The following is a 21124-nucleotide window of genomic DNA, read 5'->3' as shown; positions in this document are numbered from 1 at the left end:
CAAAAAAACAAAAATTGAAAAATGAACACAAAAATGGTAAACACCAAGAAAAAAAGCAAAACAGAAGAAAAAGTAAAGGTAAAGAAAATCGACTATAGAGGGAACTATAGAAAAAAAATCCCAATGGACAACTTTAGAAGCAGGTAATCAAGGGCCAAGGGTAGCGACGAAGAAGAAAAGAAGGGGAAAAGAAAGTACCACGATAGCGGCACAATAGACAGCATGTGAAGATTAATAAAAAAGGAATGAAAAAGAAAAGAGAATAAAATCTCATCCCTTTCATGTACATCCATTGGCGTGACGTATAACGTGGCAGTTGACCGTCGGCAACAAGTGAAAAATTGAACAGAAGGGGTATACCCGTACACACACGCCCTGAAATGCATGCCACTAAATGAACTAACGAAGAAGAAGAAGAGAAAAAAAGAGAAAAAAAAGAAATCAACAAGAAATTGCAAACGTGGCAATCATCAATCACATTTGCGAATAGTCGTTCGTATAAGGGCTGGAACCATACGGAGATGTGGATGCAACATTTTGATATCCTGGATAGCTTGCCTGGGCGGGATAGAGAGCCGAATTTTGAGGTTGAAGCTGGGAGTACGATGATTGCATGAGGGGAGCATTGTTCTCAGGTGTTCTTGATCGGTGGACCGCATTGTAGGGTGGTGGGTACGTCACAGAATTCTGATGATGTGCCAGGTGGGTCTGGACCGATGGCGGGTGGAGCGTGGCTTGATCAAACTGGCCCATGCCATTGTTGTACCCGGGATTGTACTGCTCATGACCATTACCATTGCCATTGAATGATTCGGCCATGGGCTCTGGTTCTGTAGATAGCACACTACCGGAGATAGAAGGGTATCCAAGAAGTGGCATATCGTAAGACATGTTAGGATTGACAGGCGTAGTAGAGTTGCTAGCAGTGTATTGCGTTCGGGGTGGCATTGTCGCCGCCCCTGTCGTTTCCAGATGCCCGTGAAACGGTGCCGAGAGAGGGGGGTATGTTCCTGCAGCCCCACTGGAGACCCCTGTCAGGGGCACTTGACTGGGAGGGAGAGGGGCTGTGCTGTGCTGTTTCGCAAGTTCCAGAACAGGCATAGCCAGCTGCTCCATGTGTTTCCCCAAATGCACTGTGAGCTTTTTCCAGTTGCCAAGAATGTTTCCGCAAAAACGGCAGGGCTCTGACTGGGCAGTTTTATCCGTCTCAAACCTGCAGTCCTCGAGCAGCTTCCACAGTTGGGCCAAGTCTCGTTCGCGGTTGCCAGAGTGTCCTTCAGCTGCAGTTCCCTTTCCTTTTTTCACCTTAGGGTCTGGCATCTTATGCTCACGAACCAAGTGTTGAACAAAATTGTCCTTGCGATAACAGGTATGGTTACATTCATGGAACGAGCAGGTCCACCACTCCAGATGTCGATGAAGCTCATTCTCATGTCGAACCCAGTCGGCTTTACGCTTGAAGGACCTTACCTCATTACACTGAGGAAAGCTGCACGTAAATGGCTGGACATCTTCTTGAACATGCTTGGACCAATCGGAAGGCTTTTGAAACTTCTTCACATCATAGCAAATACAGCACTCAAACTGAGCTGGAAGGCGATTGACGGGAGGAATGGGCACTCCGGGAGGGAACTGAGCTGGGGTAAAGGATCCATCCACCCCTGGGTATGATTGGTCGTGGCCCATGTTAGAGATTCTGAATTGGGTTTGGCCAGTCTCAGACGAGGCTGAAGTTTTCCGTGGTTCCAGCAATGTGGCCTCACCCCCCAAAGCAAAACAGAATTGGCCCGTCTTGCATTTTCCATTAGAGATTGCAGCTGCATGCTTCTGCTGTAGCTCGACTAGCTTCTTATACCGTCGCACTTGCTCATTTGCAAACCGCTGGATCAGAGCCGGTTGGAGCCTCGGGTTGAGAAGCATGATCTGCGCCCTAAATCCTTCAAATGTGGGCACTGGCAGGCTTGATACCGGCGGAAATTCCATCACAAGTGCTTTGTCTTCGGCTGCATCCAATTGGTCTTCGTCTTCCTCCTCATCCTTAGCAACAATCTTATCGAAATATGGCCCATTGTTGGCTGGTAATGGGTCGTTGTCAGTCGAATTTCTAGGTGACAACAATAAATTGGCCACCGGTGGGCCGCCGTGAGAGGTCATGAGATCCATCAGTCCAGGGGTGGTTGTCGTTGGTCTTGGGAGCTCACTTCTACTCCGGCCACGGGCTTTTACTGGTTGGCCCTTGGGGCTCACCTCCGTATTTGGAGAGACGGCATGGACTGCATTGTTACCTCCAATAGCTGCCATTTGTCCCGTCATAGACATCAGGGCGCTCGTCAAACTGGGAGACCGACTATGTTGTTTTGTTGATAAACTCAATCTATGTCGATGTGAATGGCTCTCTTTGCGCTGGGGTTGTGGCTCCGGCTTAGCCTGTTGGGCACTCGCATTGACGCTTGATGTTGAAAGGTTGGATGCTTGGCGTTTCAAGATTGATGGGGTATGAAAGAACGGATACTTCAAAAGGCTGCTCCCGCGGCCTTCCTTGGTTTTTGGCTCACCAGAAAGGCTCATCCTCTCAAAGTTTGATCTGACATTGATGATACTGTTATTGTCTATAGTCGCTGCTAGCGACGCAGTCTCGATGTCCCTGGCTCGCTTCTCAAAAGCCACCATTGCTGCAGTGGAGCTTCCTGGCTGCACTGCTTCCATCCTGGGCGTTGGGTCACGTAGAGGATCCTGCCAGGGGTGGAGCCGAAAGTCCTCGGTAGAGCCAGCCGATTCGAGCGAGGGAAACACGTCAGGAGTTGATTGATCATAACGACCAGGCTCATTGGCGTCAGCAGGTAGAGAGTCAGATCCAGTGGCGCCAGATCTAACACTGGCATCATCGTCGTCTTCATCTTCCTCATCTTCCTCATCTTCCTCCTCGCTTTCATGTACCAGAACACCAGGTCCAGGGGCCGTGGATTTCAAATTGAAATAATCGACTCGCTCGAGAGGACGATCTCCTGTGCTTCTCGCTCGTAGTCTGTTATTCTTCTTATGATAGTTGGGCCGATCTGGAACCGGTGCTTCATCATCGCCAGCTTCACTGTTGGCAGCGCTCACATCAACCGACCAAAGAGTGATATCTTGTTTTTTTATATCTAGTTCCCGCTGGCTTTTGAGCTCATTCGGACTTGGTACATATTCATTGCCGCGGGAAGAGGGCTCAAGGCCTCCATGGCCCGTTGTGGAACTTCGAATCCATTTCCCATTGTTGGTTCGTGCGACCGAGATAGATGAGACCGACCGATGGTCATCGTCAACATGACCTTCGTCTTCGTCGCTGGACGCATCGCCCGGAGAAAGATGCATAGACGACCGGCTTGGTCGTCTGCTATGTCCATAATCCACAACCGGTGAGTCTCCCCGCGACACACTTGACACCGTAATCCCAATGGGGCTCCTAAGAGGACTTCGACCTCTGGCGGTAGAGGCCGACAAAGGTTCGTTCTTTATGGCATGCTCCGTCGAGACAGTAAGTTGAGCTGATCCGTAGCCCGGGGCAGTGTTCATTGCTGAGCTTTGGTTAAGCAAGTTGTTATGTATCAGCGGATGTCCTTGCATTGAGGATGGACTTGGAATCGATTGCTCTTGATTGAGCCATGATGAGGAATTGGTTGTGGATTCTGGCCATAATTGCTCCTGGACGGTTGGTACAGCTATGTCAGCATTTGGCGAGTCGGTTCGATCCTGCCATTTAGATACCCGCAGGTCAATGTCCGACGGGGCGAGATACCCGCCCGCATGAGAAGAAGGACTAGAAACGGGTCCCTGATAAGAGTAATTCCCCTGTGGGGCCCAGAGGTTCGTTTGGATGGTGGGGTCAGCGTCCACTGTTTCATTTTCACCGTTCGGAGAGGAACTGTGATAGCTCGGGCTACCCCCTAGCGGCGTCAATCGGATCGCGCTCGCCTGGAAATCAAGTTCCTCGGGATCAGACGAAACCGACAGGTACGGATCCTGGGGGTTGAGTTCGTGCAAGGCGGGTGAGTAGCCCGAATTCGATGCACTCTCCATGTTCAAAGAATGGTGCGCGGACTCTTTAGCCCATGCAGAGAAGGGCGAATTGGAAGAGCTGCCTTCAGAGGGAGGCGAGAGTGGACCAGAAGAGGGGAAATCATTGAATGAAATGAGACTGTTTGGTGTGAGGTTGGCGGTTTTATGATATAGATTGGCTGTCATCGGGCGTGCCGAAACTCGAAACCTTGATTTTGATGTTTATTCTTGCTTAAGATAGTGGAGGCCAAGGGTAAAAAAAGGCTGCTGACAGGCTCAGTGCCGCAGCGCTGGAATTAAATGGAATCGGACTGGGGAGTGACAATGCGGACAGATCCAAGGTGGGGGCTGACTTTGCGGAACTGGGAAGCTAAGCGACGAAGCGTCTTGGAGAGTAAGAATGGGGAATATGAAGTTCTCAGTGAGCACAGAAAAAAAAAACCAAAAAAGTGACATAGGCGAGAAGCCCAACGAGGTGGAGTTTAAGATTAGAAACGAAGAGAACATTTGAAGAAGAGGGGGGGGTCAGCCTTGTGAGTTGGCTCCGCTGAGATGAGCCTCACTTAGCGCCGGTGCATGGCTTGGCAGATCCCATCGTCACATTCTGTTCTTGCCGTTCAAGATGCTCTAAATGCCTATCATTTTGTGATAGATTTACTCTGTGCCTCTTTTAGGGTTGGTAACCAGGTTCGAGTTCTATGTATGATGACGAAAGGATTTTCTCTAGCTCAAGACAAGGCATTCTTCTCATTTCCCAACCCTAGAGGTGTGCTGCAGGTAATGGGAGGCATTGCAGCCCCCCAATTCCTGGGCTTTCTATTCTTATCCCTTTAGCCCCCAAGGTCCCGTATTTTTCAGACTATAATGCACTTGAGTTAACTATTCTGCAGAGATATGAAAAACCCTGTTGGTCTTAAAATAAATTCAATGTCAAAAGAACCACTTTATACCACAAATTGAATAAGAGGCCCCACCCATAGGATACCCCCCTTTTCTGAACCGTGGGCCCTGGAAATGACATCTGGAGGGTCAATGCCCCGGACTCGGCGAAGAACAACCTAGGTACGTAGACTAGATATATCTCACCTGGGCAACTAACCTCATGTTCCCCATTCTAAGGTTTACACGTACCTTTCACTTATATTCAACAACCATGGAATCTTCTGTCACGAATCTTTTGGCTACTAGGGCTACATGCCTCAGGCAGCAGTCACTTATTTTCCCCGCCTATAGTATATATTGGGTCCTGCTGAGTCCACATACTAGTACTTGATTGTTTTGATTTTGCACAGAATCCGTGTTCTTTCCATTTCCTGATTTCCCCGAGGTACTTTGATATTTTATGAATTGCCGTCAAAAGTCCCGCGAACTAGAAAGTGGAAGGAACTCATACTAGTACTGGGGGCTGGGGGCTTAGTTAGAATATGGTGAATATTAGTGAAGATTTTAATTTATGAATTAAATCAATGAATCAAATCGATGTTAGTCAAAATTATTCAATGGGTCCAGGTTATACTAGTAATCAAAAACAATGCCATTCTCAGTATATATATACTATGTCATCACGCTTATACATGCCCAACTTGAACACCATCATTGCTCCAAACATTTGAATCGCTCAATACATTGTCCTAGATCATACATCAAAGTTCATTAATTGATATCACAAAAAAGAAGAACAAGAAAAGAAAAGAAACTGCAAATAAAAACATGCTAGAAAAACTTCAAAACAAAGGAAAATATAATGAGCGTATGCACACCTAAACATGGGATGAGATAAGAGGGTGAAATACTAGCATAGATAAATCTATCTATGCCCTCAAGAGTGGTCCCTTCGTAGTAGGACTAGTAGGCGCCGACTGAACAGTAATAGTAGCCAACTTCTCAAGACCCTTCAATGTCAAGCTCTCATTAGAAGTTCGAGGGGTCTTGGGCAGCGACAACTGCCCTTCATCGGCAGCGACCAAGGTCTCAGTGGAGTTCTTCGCTAACTCCTGCAATCGCGCCATGACAACAGGAGAGTCCGAGTAGAGGAGCACACCATTAGAGTAAATGCAAGTACTAGCTCGTTCTCCACTTGCAAAGTCCTCATGAGCAGCCTCGCGCAAGATACCAGGGAAAGTACGAAGGACGACATGACGCGCAGATTCGCCCTTCGGTCCTGGATTCTGTTCATTGGGGACGCCGTACTCTTCCCATCCGTCATTTGTGATGCCTTCAGCGTCCGGGGCAGGGAATGAGGCTAGAACAAGCTCTCTCTCGACGCGAGCATGGCGCCAGGTCTCAGCGGCTAGTTTTACGATCTTGCGAACGCCTGTCAGAAGGGAATCAAGGTGCTTTGGATCAGCAAAATGCTTGATGTGATCGACTATCTCGTCAACGATCACAGCGGCAGCAACATTGATAGACTGCTTTGCGTCGGAGGTGGTGTAGGCTGCTTTGAGAGTCTGCTGGCGCCAGAATGCCTCACGGCGGACGGATTTCCGACGAATATCCATGGAGAGCATTTGGAAGAATGTGTCGGCTTTATCGTATCGGCGGCCGAGAGTGAATAGGAAAGGCTGGAAAACGCGGTAGGTCAAAGTTTTGGATATAACGTGCTCGACGTAGGCGCAGCGGAGCTCACGGGATGCGGTAGTGTTGTCGAGGAACGATGGGAGTTCGGCGGGGATCTTGGAGAGAATATCCTTGGGCGGGTCAATGGGCAGGTAACCGAAGTGTTGCTTGGAGAGATCGTGAATCAGTTGCGATAGGTGGGTGAAACAGTCAAGACTAGAATATCGAAATGTTTATTAGAATCATGTACATTTTATGACGGTTCGTTATCAACATGAGGTTCTATAGAAAAATAATGAAAGAAAGAAAGTATAGAGTTGGTCTCAACAAAATTAAAAACAAAAGAAATTGCAAAAAAGATACAATGAGAGACATGAAGATTTCATCATCATAGAGCATAAGGTGAAAAAAAAACAATCAAAAAAACAATCAAAAGCAAAGAAGAGGTTCATAGAATCGTAGAGGCAGTAGGCTCACTTACAAGAACTGGTCGCCCTTGGTAGTCTTGAGATCGGTGGCTTCACCAAGGCTGTGCAGCGTCTTTCTCAAACGGTCGCAGTCACCATCCAAATGGTCAATGGTGGATCGCATTTCCTCAACTGCTCGCTGGAGTTGCTGTTCCTTGACCAGACCATCTCCTTCCAGTCTCTCCTTCTCTCGTTCCGAGCTCTCAATATCATCATCTTTCTCTGCAAGCAACTTCTCCAATTCAGCCCGCTCTTTAAACCAGACCTGCTCCTTCTCGCTGAAGTGAGCTTCGATTGCGGCAATCCTGTCATCTAATTCCTTTGCTGCAGCCGACAACTCATCTGCATGTGTGTTGCGTAGATTGTCCAGTTCACCGGCGTGATCTTTCTGAATCGTTTCCAAGTTCTCGGCATTCTTTGCGCGTGTTTCCTCCAGTTCCTTCTCTTTCGATTCCAGTTCAGTCAATTTGGCGGCTACCTCGTCGCGTACCGAGGTGAGTTCACCCAACTTGCTCTGCAGCTCGGTTTCCTTGGACTCCAGTTCAGTGATCTTTGACGCCAGCTCAGCTTTACTGGTTTCAAGATCAGTGCGATGAATCTCAAGTGACCCATGTAGCTGCCCTTTCTCGGCCTCCCACTCTCCCTTGTGGGTATCGTGTTGATCACGTAGTTCCTTCTCACGCGTTTCCAATGCCTCGTTGGCTGTCTTCTCGTCTTCACCCCTGATCTCTTCGAACAACTCAGTAAGCTCTTGCTTCTGAGTCGTGAGCGCAGTGGTATGAGACTCATTCTGCTCCTCCTTCTCTTTCTCATGTGCATCCTGAGTCTCCTGAATAGTTGTGTTGAGTTTAGAGATCTCCGATTCAAGGTTAGATTTCGACTGCGAAAGTTCTTCGTTTGACTTTTGGTGAACGGCCAAACCATCCTCGAGGTCTTTCTGCTTTTCTTGCAAATTTCCAAGCTCCATTCGCAGCTCATTGATGGTGTTCTTCAGCTTTGCGCATTCTTCGGCACTTTCAGTGGCCGTCTTCTTCATCTGTGACTGAAGCGCTTCGATATAGAAGTCCTTGTGCAATAACGCCTGCTCATGCTGGTTCCCGATCTGCTTCATTTCGGCCTCCCGATTGGAGAGTTTGCTGTGGGTGTTTTTAAACCCGTGAAGAAGGCGATTGATGTCAGGAATGGCAGTTTGGATTCGGTGCAGTAGTTCTGCGTGCTCCGCCTCACTATCTGGAGGAGAAGGGTTGCCATTCTCGCGTGGTTGGCTATTGCCGAACCCCATATCACGAATAGCTTGAAACGATGCAGCATATGGTGATGATTCGGCGATACTGTAGCTTCTCTGCATAGAGTGGCCATCGGGAGGGTAGTAGGGATATGGTGGCTGGTTATAGGGAGGAGCCATACCCACTGAGCTCATGGCAGGGGAGCGAACGGCCGTTGCAAAGCTTTGAGTAGTGGAAGGGGGTGCAGGTGGTGGTGGGGCCATTGAAGGCATTTGAGGCATAGGGGCCCTTGGAGGTGCTGGAACAGGAGGTGGTGGAGGGGTTGCGGTGGGAGACATGACTGGAGGCATATATGGGTAATGTGAACGAGCAAGAGGGCTGCTCACTTTGGGTACCGGCGAGGCGTAAGGTGAAGCGTACGGTGAAGCGTACGGTGAGGCGTAGGGAGATGTGTACGGTGAGGCGTAAGGGATATAGGCTGGTGATCCGGGATAATAGTAGTTGTTCACGGGCGAAGCACTTTGCATATACCGTGCCTCAGTTAGAGAAGGCGACGGTAAGGGTACCAAGGCTGGAGAGTATGAGGGAAGCGAAGCAGCTGGAGTCGGAGTGGTGGCGATGGGTGTTTTCTCACCAGGCTCAAAGTGCTCCTCAAGAGGCTCGCTCTCTTCTTTGGGTGGACTTTTCTCCTCGGCCTCTATAGCAGGCTCTTGGGCGTCGATATATTCGTTATTTGATACAGATAATGCAATCACAGAAATATCGTCGTCCTTCACGGGAGGTTGTTGGTCTGTCTCAGGGTCAAGTGGTTGTCTGACAGTAGGCTCTGCATCGCCGGGTGTTTCTGTATCTTCTGTATCTAGATAGTCTTCTATGTTTGACTTGATTGATTCGACAGATGCTGAAAGTTGCTCCAATTGTTGTTCAGAGGGCAGGTCAGGTAGTGGCTCAGACGGTTGTTCAAACTCTAGTTCCAGATATTGGCCGACAGGATCTTGATCTTGTACTACCAGGTTTGGGCTACCGGGCATAGAAGATTCAACTGTGGTCTGCTGCTTTGTAATTTCTGTAGTCTCTGGAGTCTCTGTGGTCTCTGGGCCCTTTGGCTTTTTAATTTTCTGCTTTGCAGCAGCCTTGCTACTCTTGTCTTTGGCTTTCGCCTTCTTGCCACCAGCTCCCATTGTGGTAGAGTGATGCGTGCCCAAGTTTTCTGTTTTAGTGGTGGGCTGATTAGACGTGTTTCCAATAGAAAGTCTGTTTCCAAGGCGAGGATAATAAGATGCGATGAGTATAGATCCAGCTTTGGTGATTCATGGGGGCTTCTCTGCACTGTACATTTGCAAGGTGCCTTGTGGCTCAAGATATAGCCCAAAAAGACCGCACACAGAAGGGAAAATAAATTGGGGCCCAGAGTGCGGTGTATGGTATCAAGGCGCGTAGGATGATAATCGGGCAGAGAATCAATAGCACACGACAAGTGGGCACAAATGAGTGCGATACACGAAGTCAAGGCTGCCCGTAGACAATTTAGGTAAGTCCAAATCGCAATGTCTAGCGGGATGGAGTGTAGTCCACTTAGTCCACTCACGGGGTTGATCCTAGGATTCGATAGTTTGGGAAAATTATTGGGGAAAAAAATCAAGGCAATTGAATTAAGGAAGAAAGTACCAATACCGAAAGTATCACAAGAATATATATAAACGAGAAAGAGAGAAAAAGAGAAAAAGAAAAGACGACGAATCCAAACTCGCAAAACTCCAGTGTCGCATGGCGGACCGAACCTTAGTGGGGATTAGTACCCATCAAGGCCGACCGGGTTGACAACATTTTGAATGTACAGTTAGCACTACAATGATGAGCGAATCCATATTCCAGAAAAAACGCACTACCAAGGACAGAATATTCAATATTCAACCGAAGCGAGACCCAATTGTAGAGCGCCATGAAGGCAATTGGGCATCAACCCGGTTCGGGCGAGGATTGAAACTATAGGGCACAGTGGGCCCGAAAAGCTGACTTGTTCGATTGATAGCCAGACACTTGCTTGTGCGTTAGGTATCATTCAGGTAAGTCCAAAGTGTAACGGAATGGACTAGGGAGATTTGGCATCTATCCAGGATCCACTTCCTGGATGTTAGGTTTTCAAATGTAGAAAAGGGCCAAAATTGAATAAAAAAATGAGGCAATCCATTTTGCAGCCACACAACCCCGGTAAATCCTGGATATTTCCCCCCTAGCCCTTCATGCCCATGCATTGGCTGCATGGTCTCCGCACTTTCCAGGGTTCAAGGAATGGGAATTCATGTAGTCTGCTGAAAATAGTAAGCAAGTGAGGTTGGATGATGTCCAGATCTGATGTTGTTCACCTTGATGAAGTCAGCAGATTGAAGTGACCGAAGTGAGGCAAGACGCTAGTTCCAATATGGCAGGTGTCACATGACCTCGTCTGTTCGCGCAACTTCATCCTATCACGGATGCCGAAAGGGTCATCACCAACCGACGTTTTGTTCATTGTACTTCAGCCATGTTCGCCGCCAGATGCTGTGCTGTCTCATCGCGGCAGGTGCTGCGCTCGCAGCCACCCCGTCGCTTCGGTTCCTCCCACGCCCACGCTGAACCCGTGAACGAAAGCTTCGGCGTAAGCTCCTTCAACCCCCGCCGGTCGAACTCGGAGATTCGACGAGATCTTCGCACCACCCAATTGCACGAGTATTCTTTGCTAACGTGTATCGCACACTCAATAGCGCAGTTTCTACGTTACCATTGGCAGTTTCGCCTCCGCCTACATCCTCTACCGCATCAGCAAGTCCTCCCAGGAATCTGGTTCCGAGTCCTGGATCGCCAGCCTGATCAACAAGTACACCACTCCCTCAGAGGTACTTGAGCAGCGCAATGCCATTCACACTGCTATTCTTGAGAAGGCCGCCGAGGACCGCCACCTGCTCCAGAGTCAAGGACCCCGCGAGGCCTACGAGTTAATGCAGCCCGAGTATGTGGAAATGCCCTTTTTTATGTCCTGGAATGGCAGTAGGTACTAACGTCTATGGTAGTCTCATGAACGGTGGCTCTCCTTACAACATTTCTCCCGGTTCGCAAGCCGACCTCAGCAAGGTTGTGGCCCACTACGAGAAGGTGAATGCGGAGAAGGAGGCGGTTCGTGTTGCTCGTATGAAGGATGGAAAGGTCGTTTCTCTTTACGACGAGGCTATCTGAAGAACAATATTTATTCTTATTTGTTAGTCTGCAGTCTTTACTAGACATGCATACGTTGGGAGGAGCAAAACATGTACATATACCGTATGTTGGGACTGGGAAGTTTATCCGGCACCTGATCATTTGAATTTCCATTTGTTTAAGACAAAAAGCTCTGCATGGACCTAACAGTAAAAGCTTGTATTGGATATATTTTGGTTGATAACTACATTGTCTGCCCAATTGGTATCAATTGGCTGTGGGGGTGACCTCTAAAACCACCCTGCCAACACCCTCCGACTGCACATCCACTCTCTGCTGAACTTCTAATTCGTTCGCCGCGACATCCTGCAATACAGCGAGAAACTCGTCCACGCCACCTCCAACGCCAAAATAGACCTTTTTGGCAGCAATCATGGCCCGGCTCTTTGATGCCGGCGTACTAGAGCGACGTACCAACTGAAGTAGCGTTTCGGAGAACGCCCTCAATGACGAAGGGGAATAGATAGTTTCACTCGCAAGCAGCAAAGTCTTAACATCGCCGGTATCTCTAGCAGAGAAAACCATCTCAACGAATTCGGGCGACCAGGCACCCGAGATAAAGTCGAGTGTGATACCGCGTCGGGTCAAATCAGCTTTAAACTCGCTAATTAACTCGGGCGTGATATCAAGTTCTTCTTCTTGCGGAACTTGAGTGGGATCCTGATCTGCCTCTGCCACCGCCTGCTGACGATTGATATGCCAAGTCAACAGGAGGTTTGGCAGCGTGACAAGTCTCAGCACAGCATCGTTATAGTCTGCAAAGGTGAAAAGAATCCTTTGGGAAGGTTCTGTCCCCTCAACCGACTCCGTTTGACGGAGAATATGAGCGAACAGAGTCAATGATGGCACTGCAGTGCCTGCTCCCAACTATAATTATATGTCAGATTCGAGATCTTTACGAGGCTTCAGGTTTCATCAGAATGGAATGGATCCAACGAACCTCAATGATGTGATTATTTGTCTGCGAGACTCCCATTGATTCGGTGATGGTATTCTCGCTAGCCACGAGCTTAGCCAAGTCCAGGGAACATTCCCATGTTTTAAAACCGCCCTCATAAAAGTTTGGTTTGAGATCGCCTTCTTCGATGCCAGCGATCAATTCCTCATTTTCATGGTCTGCAGTATCTTCTGCCATTAACTGCGTGCGAATGTCGATGACTTCTCGGCGCCCAACGGTAATAGGTGTACCAGCGATGGCGAGCCGGTTGTAGAATATTTGCGATGGAAGAATCGAAAGCTGCGATTGATTAGAATCAATGCATTAGAGTATACGAGAAATAAAACAGCAACAGCAATATATGGACATTTCAAGATAAAGACAAGGCAATAAGAAACATTTGCAAATAACGAGAGAGAAAAATGTATTTTGTTCAGACTCACCCATTCGTCCATATTATGTTTGGAGGCCTTTACCAACTCAGGGAGCGAATTGGTCTTTCCATTGGGCACAAACACATCTTGGGCATCATTATTAATCTCAGAGTCATCGATGTCGATATCATCACCAGAGAAGCCAAAACTGAACGCCATGACTGTTATCGGTCCAAATGTAGAGTGCTTGATCGCCAAAGTCTGCAAAGTCCACTTTGTGTTTTGGCGCTGGGTCCTAAGTTACAGCTGCTAATAGCTATTATGACGGATGACTGCGACAGTGTTTTTTCACGTCCAGTCTCAATTCGGGGGGTATTCGCCTGTATTCATGGGTTTCTCGAATTTTGCCATTGAAGCATACCAAAAATTGCAGTGCAGAGCGCTTAAAGGTGGGTCGCCGCGCATGACTAATCAATGCCCCGCCTGCTTGAACTATGTATACATAGAGCTAACTTTAAAGTTAGGTGTACAAGATCCATGGAATCATATTGTTCGACGTTGTAAATTTAGTGTCATCGACTTTGGATGGATTGGGTGGGTAACCAGTGTTATATTTTACTTTGTGAAAAATTTCCCCTTCGCCATCATACGTTCTTTTAGCAAACTTTTCCTTCACACAGACACTACCTGACAAGGCATATATACATACTTCGTTCCATAACTTGCAATGGCAGACCGTACGAATTGGGGGGACTCAGAGAACGCGAGAGATGGAAGATTTGCGGAATTCAAGGACAAAGTTGAGGACATCCTTGAAGATATACGTTCAGCAGAAAGACTCTCGGTGAATGACAATACGTCTTCGAATTTGTGTCATCGTTTCATGAAACAGCAATTTGATGCTCTTGATGCAAGATTCGATGATCTCGTCCTTAGGCTCAATGCTGAAGCTCCCAAAAAAGAGACTGACTCAAACGTCTTGGGCACATTAAGCTATCTTGAGAGTCTGTGCCATGGATTCAATCAGCGGCTGGTTGAGTGCAACCGGAACATTGAGGTCATGGAGAACAAGATAAATTCTATCCCGTTCATCGAGACCCAAATACATGATCTTCTTGAGAGATTGAACATTCTAGAGGATCAAGGTGTAGGAGATGATGTGAGTTGGCTGCCTACTTCAGAAGGAGGACGGGGAGATAGCCGGGATCCAAGTGTGGATTCTGGGGAGTTTGACTATGAGGTTTATGCAGAAAACGAGAAGGAAGCTGGAGAAGATGAATCAATGCTTGAGATACCAGATGATGTACGGTCATCAACCGCGACGGAGGTCCAGGATGATTTGAGAGTTAAGAAGACCTGGTGCGAGTGGTGATCAATCTGTGGAAATGAGAAGGGACTAGCTAGTATGCGAGTGAATATGGAATGGTAATTGTCAAAAGAGAAGTTGCTTGCTTGTGAATTCGAAAGATGGCTAGTATTCGTCATATGTGATTGATATCTAGATGATTGATAGCTCAGAGAGATAAAAGAGAAAATTGCCACATAAAGAGCCATTAAAGTAACCACTCCAAATAGCCAAGTGCAACACAAGGACAGGAAAAAGGAAAATCGTCTATCATCTAATTTCATGATGATGCAAAAGTCATGCCATATGCTAAATGTTCCAAAATAAAAGGCCAAATGCGTCTCTAAGCCTTGGAAGTAGCAACAGCCAATTCAAGAGCCTGAAGGACATCGGCCTTGAGATCCTCGGCATCCTCAACACCACAGCTCATGCGCACAAGGTCATCGTAGACGCCAGCAATCTCACGGTCTTCCTTGGGAATACCGGCGTGGGTCATGCTAGCAGGCACCTCGCAGAGACTCTCAACACCGCCCAGACTCTCAGCCAGCGTGAAAATCTTGGTGTGCTGGCAAAAGTCATGGGCGGCAGCCTTGCCGCCCTTGATACGGAAGCTCAGCATGCCGCCACCCATACCGTCGCGGTGCTGCTTGAGAGCAATGGTACGCTGGGGGTGAGAATCAAGGCCGGGGTAGTTGACGGAGATGACATTAGGAGAAGCCTCGAGGATCTGAGCAACGACGGTGGCGTTCTTGGAAGCCTCACGAGCACGCAGATGAAGGGTCTTGAGACCACGGTGAGCGAGCCAGCAGTCAAATGCGGAGGGAACAGCGCCGATGGCATTTTGTAGGAAACCGAGACGCTCCTTTAGGGCGTCGGAGTTGAAAGCAGCAACACCCATCAGCACATCAGAGTGACCGTTGATGTACTTGGTGACGGAGTGCACAACGATATCGGCACCGTGTGTAATTGGGTTCTGGACGTAGGGGCTCATGAAAGTGTTGTCGACGACAACCAGGACACCATGGCGGTGGGCGATATCAGCCACAGCACGAATGTTAACGAGACCCAGAGTGGGGTTAGAGGGGGTCTCAACCCAGATGAGCTTAGTCTCGGGACGAATCAATTTCTCCAGATCATCCTGGATAGTAGGAGTGAAGGTCACCTCAACGCCTTGGGTGTTGGCGACCTTAGTGAAGTAGCGGTGGGTACCGCCATAGACGTCAGAGACTGAGACTACGTGGGAACCAGCAGCCAGGGACTGCAGAACGACCGCAGTGGTGGCCGAACCGGAGGAGAAAGCAAGCGCATATTTGGCGTGCTCCAAAGCAGCAATTGCCTCCTCGAAATTGTCACTAGATGTCAAACGTTAGTACGGCGCGATAATTGCGGAGTTAAAATGGGACTGACCGGTTGGGATTTGAGCTGCGAGTGTACTCATACTGACCGACGGGGCTGCCGACACTGGTCTGAGCATATGTGGTAGACAGAGAAATCTATGACTGTTAGTTGGTGATCTGTATCAAAGAGCAACCAATTCAACATACCGGAGCAATAACAGCACCAGTGGTGGGGTCGTGATGAGCACCGGCATGAACTGCGAGAGTTCCGAACCGGCGCTCGGCAGTGTGACCGTTCTCGATAGATCCCATTGTGAATATAGGTAGTTGAGAGGTTGAAAGAAAGGAAGTAGAAGAAGGGAGAGGAGGCGTAAGGATATGATGTGATTAAATACGAGAAGGGTAGACCGCCGCTTTTGGAATCCTCGGAGTTGAGAAAAGAAAAAAAAGATTGATTATCAAGCAGAAGGTTCCAGGATTGATGACTGTAAGGGTCAAGATAAACAAGGGAGAGGCGACCAAGGTTATAATAAATAAATATTATATATCACCAAACCAGTCAAAAACAGTGAAAAATGGGAGGAAAAACTCCAAACCTTAGTTTCTTTTACGTTGTCTGCGGCGTTCTGGGGCATAGGGCGATGGATTGACGTGCGATGAGTGGCCGAGTTAACTCTTCAGGCTCCACTTTTGACCAATTTGCCGGATGGAGCCGCCGTTTGTTTTCGGAGAAAACGTGGATTATCCCGACTGATCGGAGCGATCGGAGTGATGGCGCAACTGACGGTGTATTTGACCTCATGTGTTCCGTCAATGTCGTTAAGATCTCGCCGATCCCAGGATGATCAAGGGAAAGAGGCCCCGCCGGATTAGGCTCGGACTCCGTACTTTCATTTAAGGAGAATCCCCGCACACTAGTCACTTACACCCCGGAGGGGCACATAGATCCTTTCGCCGGCAATTTAAGTAAATGACGGATAATCTACTACCTACTGTATAGGGATGTTCTGTCAATGACAGCCGGTAATATATAATGAACTACATACTATCCATGTAGAGCTTCTGTGTACAATATCGCCCAGGTGGTGATCTACAGTATGCATAGGTATCTAGACAGCTAAGGCAGTCTACTCTATAAATTGCAACCGTGCCTTTAATTATGCCGCTGGTTGGCGCTTACAAGCTTATGGGCCATTTCGGCCACCGAGACAACAAACGAACCGCTTTGAATATGATAAATTTTGAATGGTCTATGTACCAGTCGGCACGGGTATCTGATCTGAGTATGGAATAGGAAAAAAGCGTCAGCGCAAACTTTTGATTTAGGTCACCACCAAGTAATCGGACCCAGGCCACCCATTTGCATCGATCCCTAAGAGAACTAGTCAGCAACATATCCATAGAAAGCAGGGCGGATAACGTACGATGATCGAGTAGGGGGCCTTTCGTTCTGTGACAGTCTGGTCATTGTCCGGTCCATTGGGGATCTGATCGTGCCATTCTTCTACCTCGACACGGAAGCGGACAAGTTCTCCCACATCAAAGTACAATGTGGTGCCGTCGTCATTATCCCAAGTCCAAACTTGGTCCGAGTAGTCACTGTCATTCTTGTTAGCATATCGATTTTTGGATAAGTGCTTAGAGTACACTTGGATGGGGAGCTCACAATTTTGCGCCGGGAAGAAGCAGCTCAGGTGGGATGAGGATGTCGTTGAAGAATTCTACCCCAACTGTATAAAGTTAATATTGGATGTCTGACGAAATTCTGGATGTTAAAAAGTACGTACTTTTGATTCCGAGCTCAGTACCACTGGCAATCTTACCCAGCATGATCTCACCCTTGAACGGACGAAACACGATTATCCGGAATTTGACTAGTATAAGAACTTAGTGTTTGAGTTTCGATTTGAGATTGACTCAGAGATCAAGACGAACCATTAACATTGACAAGACCAGTCCCATGACCAATCAGACCATCTGAAGATTCAAGCAAATCATAAAAGCTGATGCAAAGGCCAATCTTTTGGATTACCTGGTGGGATGTTTGTTAGCGAGAACATTCAGGAAGAAATATGGCTATCAAGCATGCGCATACTTTATTGGCATATTTTTCATTAATGTTGTCCTCTATCGCTACCGCACTGAACTTGGAGAAGTCCTGGGGCGCAATCTGGATCAGATCGGAGATGGTAGTCTGCAGCAGTTAGTTAGGATAGCTTCTTGTTGCGAGCCATGGAAGGGACACATACTAAAATGAACATTATGGGCGGAAAGGAAGTAGCGGGAAGTGAATCGGAAGGGCTGGATACAGAGAAACACCAATTTACAACCTCCTGGGCCCTTTTCCTGGAAGTTCGAGGTGATTTTGAAGTGGTTCTCTGTGAATCAAAAAGCCTGTCAGATTTGCACCAATCAATGCAGCGGATCGGTATCGCACGTGACTTCAACTGTCAGAAAGTCAAGCTTGAAAACTTCATGCCGGAGGCGGTTTAGTAACTTTGCTTGTCTAATTTTTTGTTCTGATCTTTTGTCCTTTCTAATTTTCTTAATTATTATTATGGTCCTTAGGCCCCGCCTGGCACCTCTCTGAGGGAGGAAACCATGAGTGCCCAGGGCTTTTCTTTCCCTCCACCTCCACCTCCTCCGCCTGTGTCCCAGCAACAACATTCGGGCTACTCTGCGCAGCATGGGAACGGACACTGGTCTGGACGGGGAGCTGGAGGTAGCCGTGGTCGAGGTCGAGGACATGGAAACCGAGGCAGAGGAGGTCACTATTCAGATACCAGTAGACCCCCATACCAAAATTTGTCCGGTTACAATTCTACACCAGGAAATTTTGGCTTTCCCGCTCAACCCATACCTGCAACGTCGTACATGACTCCCTCACCTTATACGCACTCGCAAACGAACTATCAGCCCTCTCCGAACCCTCCTGCTTACCCTTCTACGCAACCTTTCTCTCAGCCCGCTGGCTCGGCATCCTTCCAACCACTACCTGGTTACAATGGTCCAACGAACCTTGCACACCCTACACCCTACACTACACAAACTGCACCAGCATACCCCCCACCTCAAGTTCCCAACCCCCAACATTCTGCACCGGCAAATAATGGCGTGATCATGGACTCTATGTACTGGACCGCAGAGGCGCATTCATCGTACGCGCCCCCGTCTGGGTATGGGCAGGGACATGGACAACATGGACACGCAGGACGCGGACACCGAGGCTCCCACCCTCATGGAAATCATGGATCGAAGCCACGGCACCCTAATAAGAGGGATCATGGATCTGCATTCAATAAGCCAACGTCCACAGCACCCAAGGTCCCAGCAGCACCTTCAGTCCCCAGTTTCGGAAACCCTCTGCCCTGCAAACCACCCCCGGCTGCAGATGCCTCTCGCAAACCGAAGAAAAGGAAGCGAAAGCATAACCAGCTAGGCTTGACCCCCAAAACCGAAGAACATGAATCTAGTGAAGAAGAGGAGGATGTGGATGAAGAAGTAAAGTTGGCAGCGGGCACAGATAATGGTCCACTGCAATTTACCTATAGAGGACGCACAGCCGTTCTACAATCTGCTTCGGACATTGCTTCCTGGATTGAAGAAAGAAGGAAAAAGTTCCCCACTCAAGCCCGAATTGACGAGAAGAAATCGGCGGCGGAAGAGGCTAAAGCCGCTCGAGAGGCAGTCCGCCGGGAGAAAGAGAAAGAGAAAAATGACGAGAAAGAAAAACAGAAAGCCTTTACCGAACCTGGGCCAAAGCTTAGCGACTCACAGGCCCACGGCGATCCAGCTCTTGATGCGGCTATAAAGGCCCAGCGCAAAGCGGATAAGATCCGGCGTACCTTGGACCGAGAACAGAAGCGCTTTGCCAAAGCTGAAGCTGAGGCTGAAGCCGCTCGTCTTAAGGTTCAGGCGCTTCAAAAACAAGTGTTGGGACTAAAGGATGATGAGCCGAATGGGGATGGTGATGGTGATGGTGTACCTACTCAACCTCCAGCTGAACTTTCAGCCTCATTAGATCGAGGAGATGACCTCGTGATGGCAGGTGTCACGGACGTACCGAGGGACCCAGCGTCTTTTTCGGTTACTAATTCTGGCATGGGAGACATTACTGTGGCGTCTGTGGCGCCAAATGGCTTGAAGGATGCTATGGACACTATGTCCGATGGCTCCGAAAGTGACTGGACTTCCTCCAGTGGTTCGGAATCAGAATCGGACTCTGGTAGTGATGGTTCTGCCCCAGAGGAGGTAAGTTCTCGGCGGGAGGGACCCGAAAGGGTGGCCCCGCCACCTCGCGAGGGTAAGAAGACTGTTTGCCGGCACTTTGCTCGCAACGGGCAGTGCAATCGTGGCGACAAGTGTAAATTCAGCCATGAAGTTACCGAGCGAGGAGCCAAGTCCAAGCCTCCACCTCCTGCTATTGAGAAGAAGGGGCGTAAGGGACTTTTCCAAGCTGTAGGTTTTTTTCTGCCCCCCCACCCCCTCTTGTTTTTCTTTTGACTTTCTATGAGTTTCTTTGATTCATTTTGTCTCTATACCCGTCTCTCCCTTGCCCCCTCCTTCTGATCCTAAATCAACCCAAATTTAGGACCATGATATAATGACATAATTATACATGGGGTAGAAGTTATTTTTTATCTTTGGTATTATTTTATACTAACATCTATCTTATCTATATAGTTAATTGAGCAACAAAAGACCGAAGAGGATAAGCGAGCGATGGAGGTGATTAGCTGGTTGGGGCAACATGGGATGCTGGAAGCGAACAGTCAAGCCAATGACGCCCCGCAATCGGCCCCTTCTTAGCCGCTAAGAGGCACAGCATACGTATGCCCGGGAGTTCCGCACTGACAAACCAAATTTGAATGGTAAAATATAAATCTATTTATTGAGTCCCAAAATAATAATACAAAATCAAATCTTCCACAATTGCAAAATCAAATCAATCCAGATTGAAGGCGTAGAATTAAGCAAATCACCAGTATTTAGGACAGGTCCACATACTCCGTAGTCGGATTTTGAACCCGATGTCCGTCGCGTGGTGCCTGGAAGATGATCAACACGCGCATCCTCATTTCCACCCCTCTCTGTGTAAACCTTGAAAATGAAATACATATCAGAAGGGAAAATAAAGTAAAATAAAATAAATACGAAATAAAAGCTAGGGGAGTCCGGTGAACCCGTACACCTAGATACCCTTGCGAGGCTATGTCTGGATGTACCAAGTCAGGATAAATGGACCAAAGTTCGAACAGCCCTAAATTAATTAAATTCACTAAATTCACTAAAGAATCAAGCGTGTAATTATCTTGTGATAGTAAATCATAACAGGGAAAAAAAAAACCAGCTCAAGGCTCCAGGGCTCCAGGGTTGTGGGGGCCACGAGACCCAGGAAGTGCATCTCTGCTATCGACAGACTTTCACTAAGCCCAGAACAGAAGATCCAGTGGAGTTGTCATTTAAGGTACTGGAAGCGAGGATGGTCACTGGTGGGAATCAGCACCAAGTGTTGTCCAAATTACCAGCCTTGAACCAATCCAACTAGTCCTCGTGGATCGCCGCCACGAGCGGGATTTATGGCTTGTTGCTAGCCCCATTACCCCTACT

General features: G+C 48.1%; 8 protein-coding genes across 8 annotated transcripts; 3 read left to right on the top strand and 5 right to left on the bottom strand.

Moving 5' to 3' along the window:
* Window positions 1–474: 474 nt before the first annotated feature.
* N7478_002541 (putative C2H2 finger domain protein) lies at window positions 475–4059 on the bottom strand (the record flags this gene model as incomplete). Its single annotated transcript, XM_056918755.1, has 1 exon — window positions 475–4059. The coding sequence occupies one exon, from the start codon at window positions 4057–4059 to the stop codon at window positions 475–477; it is 3585 nt and encodes a 1194-aa protein (XP_056781913.1).
* Window positions 4060–5849: 1790 nt separating this feature from the next.
* On the bottom strand, window positions 5850–9468 carry N7478_002540 (uncharacterized protein; the record flags this gene model as incomplete). Its single annotated transcript, XM_056918754.1, has 2 exons — window positions 5850–6810; window positions 7076–9468. 2 exons carry the CDS (start codon window positions 9466–9468, stop codon window positions 5850–5852), a joined length of 3354 nt encoding a protein of 1117 aa, XP_056781912.1.
* Window positions 9469–10811: 1343 nt separating this feature from the next.
* N7478_002539 (putative NADH-ubiquinone oxidoreductase 178 kDa subunit) lies at window positions 10812–11500 on the top strand (the record flags this gene model as incomplete). Its single annotated transcript, XM_056918753.1, has 3 exons — window positions 10812–10925; window positions 11032–11276; window positions 11338–11500. The coding sequence occupies 3 exons, from the start codon at window positions 10812–10814 to the stop codon at window positions 11498–11500; spliced, it is 522 nt and encodes a 173-aa protein (XP_056781911.1).
* A 228-nt stretch (window positions 11501–11728) lies between these two features.
* Window positions 11729–13051, bottom strand: N7478_002538 (protein-histidine N-methyltransferase; the record flags this gene model as incomplete). The annotated part of the gene is made up of 3 exons (XM_056918752.1): window positions 11729–12388; window positions 12462–12758; window positions 12902–13051. 3 exons carry the CDS (start codon window positions 13049–13051, stop codon window positions 11729–11731), a joined length of 1107 nt encoding a protein of 368 aa, XP_056781910.1.
* A 508-nt stretch (window positions 13052–13559) lies between these two features.
* Window positions 13560–14204, top strand: N7478_002537 (uncharacterized protein; the record flags this gene model as incomplete). Its single annotated transcript, XM_056918751.1, has 1 exon — window positions 13560–14204. One exon carries the CDS (start codon window positions 13560–13562, stop codon window positions 14202–14204), a length of 645 nt encoding a protein of 214 aa, XP_056781909.1.
* Window positions 14205–14520: 316 nt separating this feature from the next.
* Window positions 14521–15826, bottom strand: N7478_002536 (cystathionine gamma-lyase CYS3; the record flags this gene model as incomplete). Its single annotated transcript, XM_056918750.1, has 3 exons — window positions 14521–15529; window positions 15585–15670; window positions 15722–15826. 3 exons carry the CDS (start codon window positions 15824–15826, stop codon window positions 14521–14523), a joined length of 1200 nt encoding a protein of 399 aa, XP_056781908.1.
* A 1015-nt stretch (window positions 15827–16841) lies between these two features.
* On the bottom strand, window positions 16842–17775 carry N7478_002535 (DNA-directed RNA polymerase III subunit RPC25; the record flags this gene model as incomplete). The annotated part of the gene is made up of 7 exons (XM_056918749.1): window positions 16842–16886; window positions 16939–17113; window positions 17181–17244; window positions 17302–17388; window positions 17450–17546; window positions 17610–17708; window positions 17764–17775. The coding sequence occupies 7 exons, from the start codon at window positions 17773–17775 to the stop codon at window positions 16842–16844; spliced, it is 579 nt and encodes a 192-aa protein (XP_056781907.1).
* Window positions 17776–18388: 613 nt separating this feature from the next.
* N7478_002534 (CCCH zinc finger protein) lies at window positions 18389–20323 on the top strand (the record flags this gene model as incomplete). The annotated part of the gene is made up of 2 exons (XM_056918748.1): window positions 18389–19972; window positions 20198–20323. The coding sequence occupies 2 exons, from the start codon at window positions 18389–18391 to the stop codon at window positions 20321–20323; spliced, it is 1710 nt and encodes a 569-aa protein (XP_056781906.1).
* Between the last annotated feature and the right edge of the window lie 801 nt (window positions 20324–21124).

This window comes from Penicillium angulare, assembly GCF_028827245.1.
Source record: "Penicillium angulare strain IBT 27051 chromosome Unknown utg000003l_segment0_segment0, whole genome shotgun sequence".
Lineage (NCBI taxonomy): Eukaryota > Fungi > Ascomycota > Eurotiomycetes > Eurotiales > Aspergillaceae > Penicillium > Penicillium angulare.
Note: the sequence above shows the minus strand (reverse complement) of the source record. Positions and strands in the feature narration are given on the sequence as shown.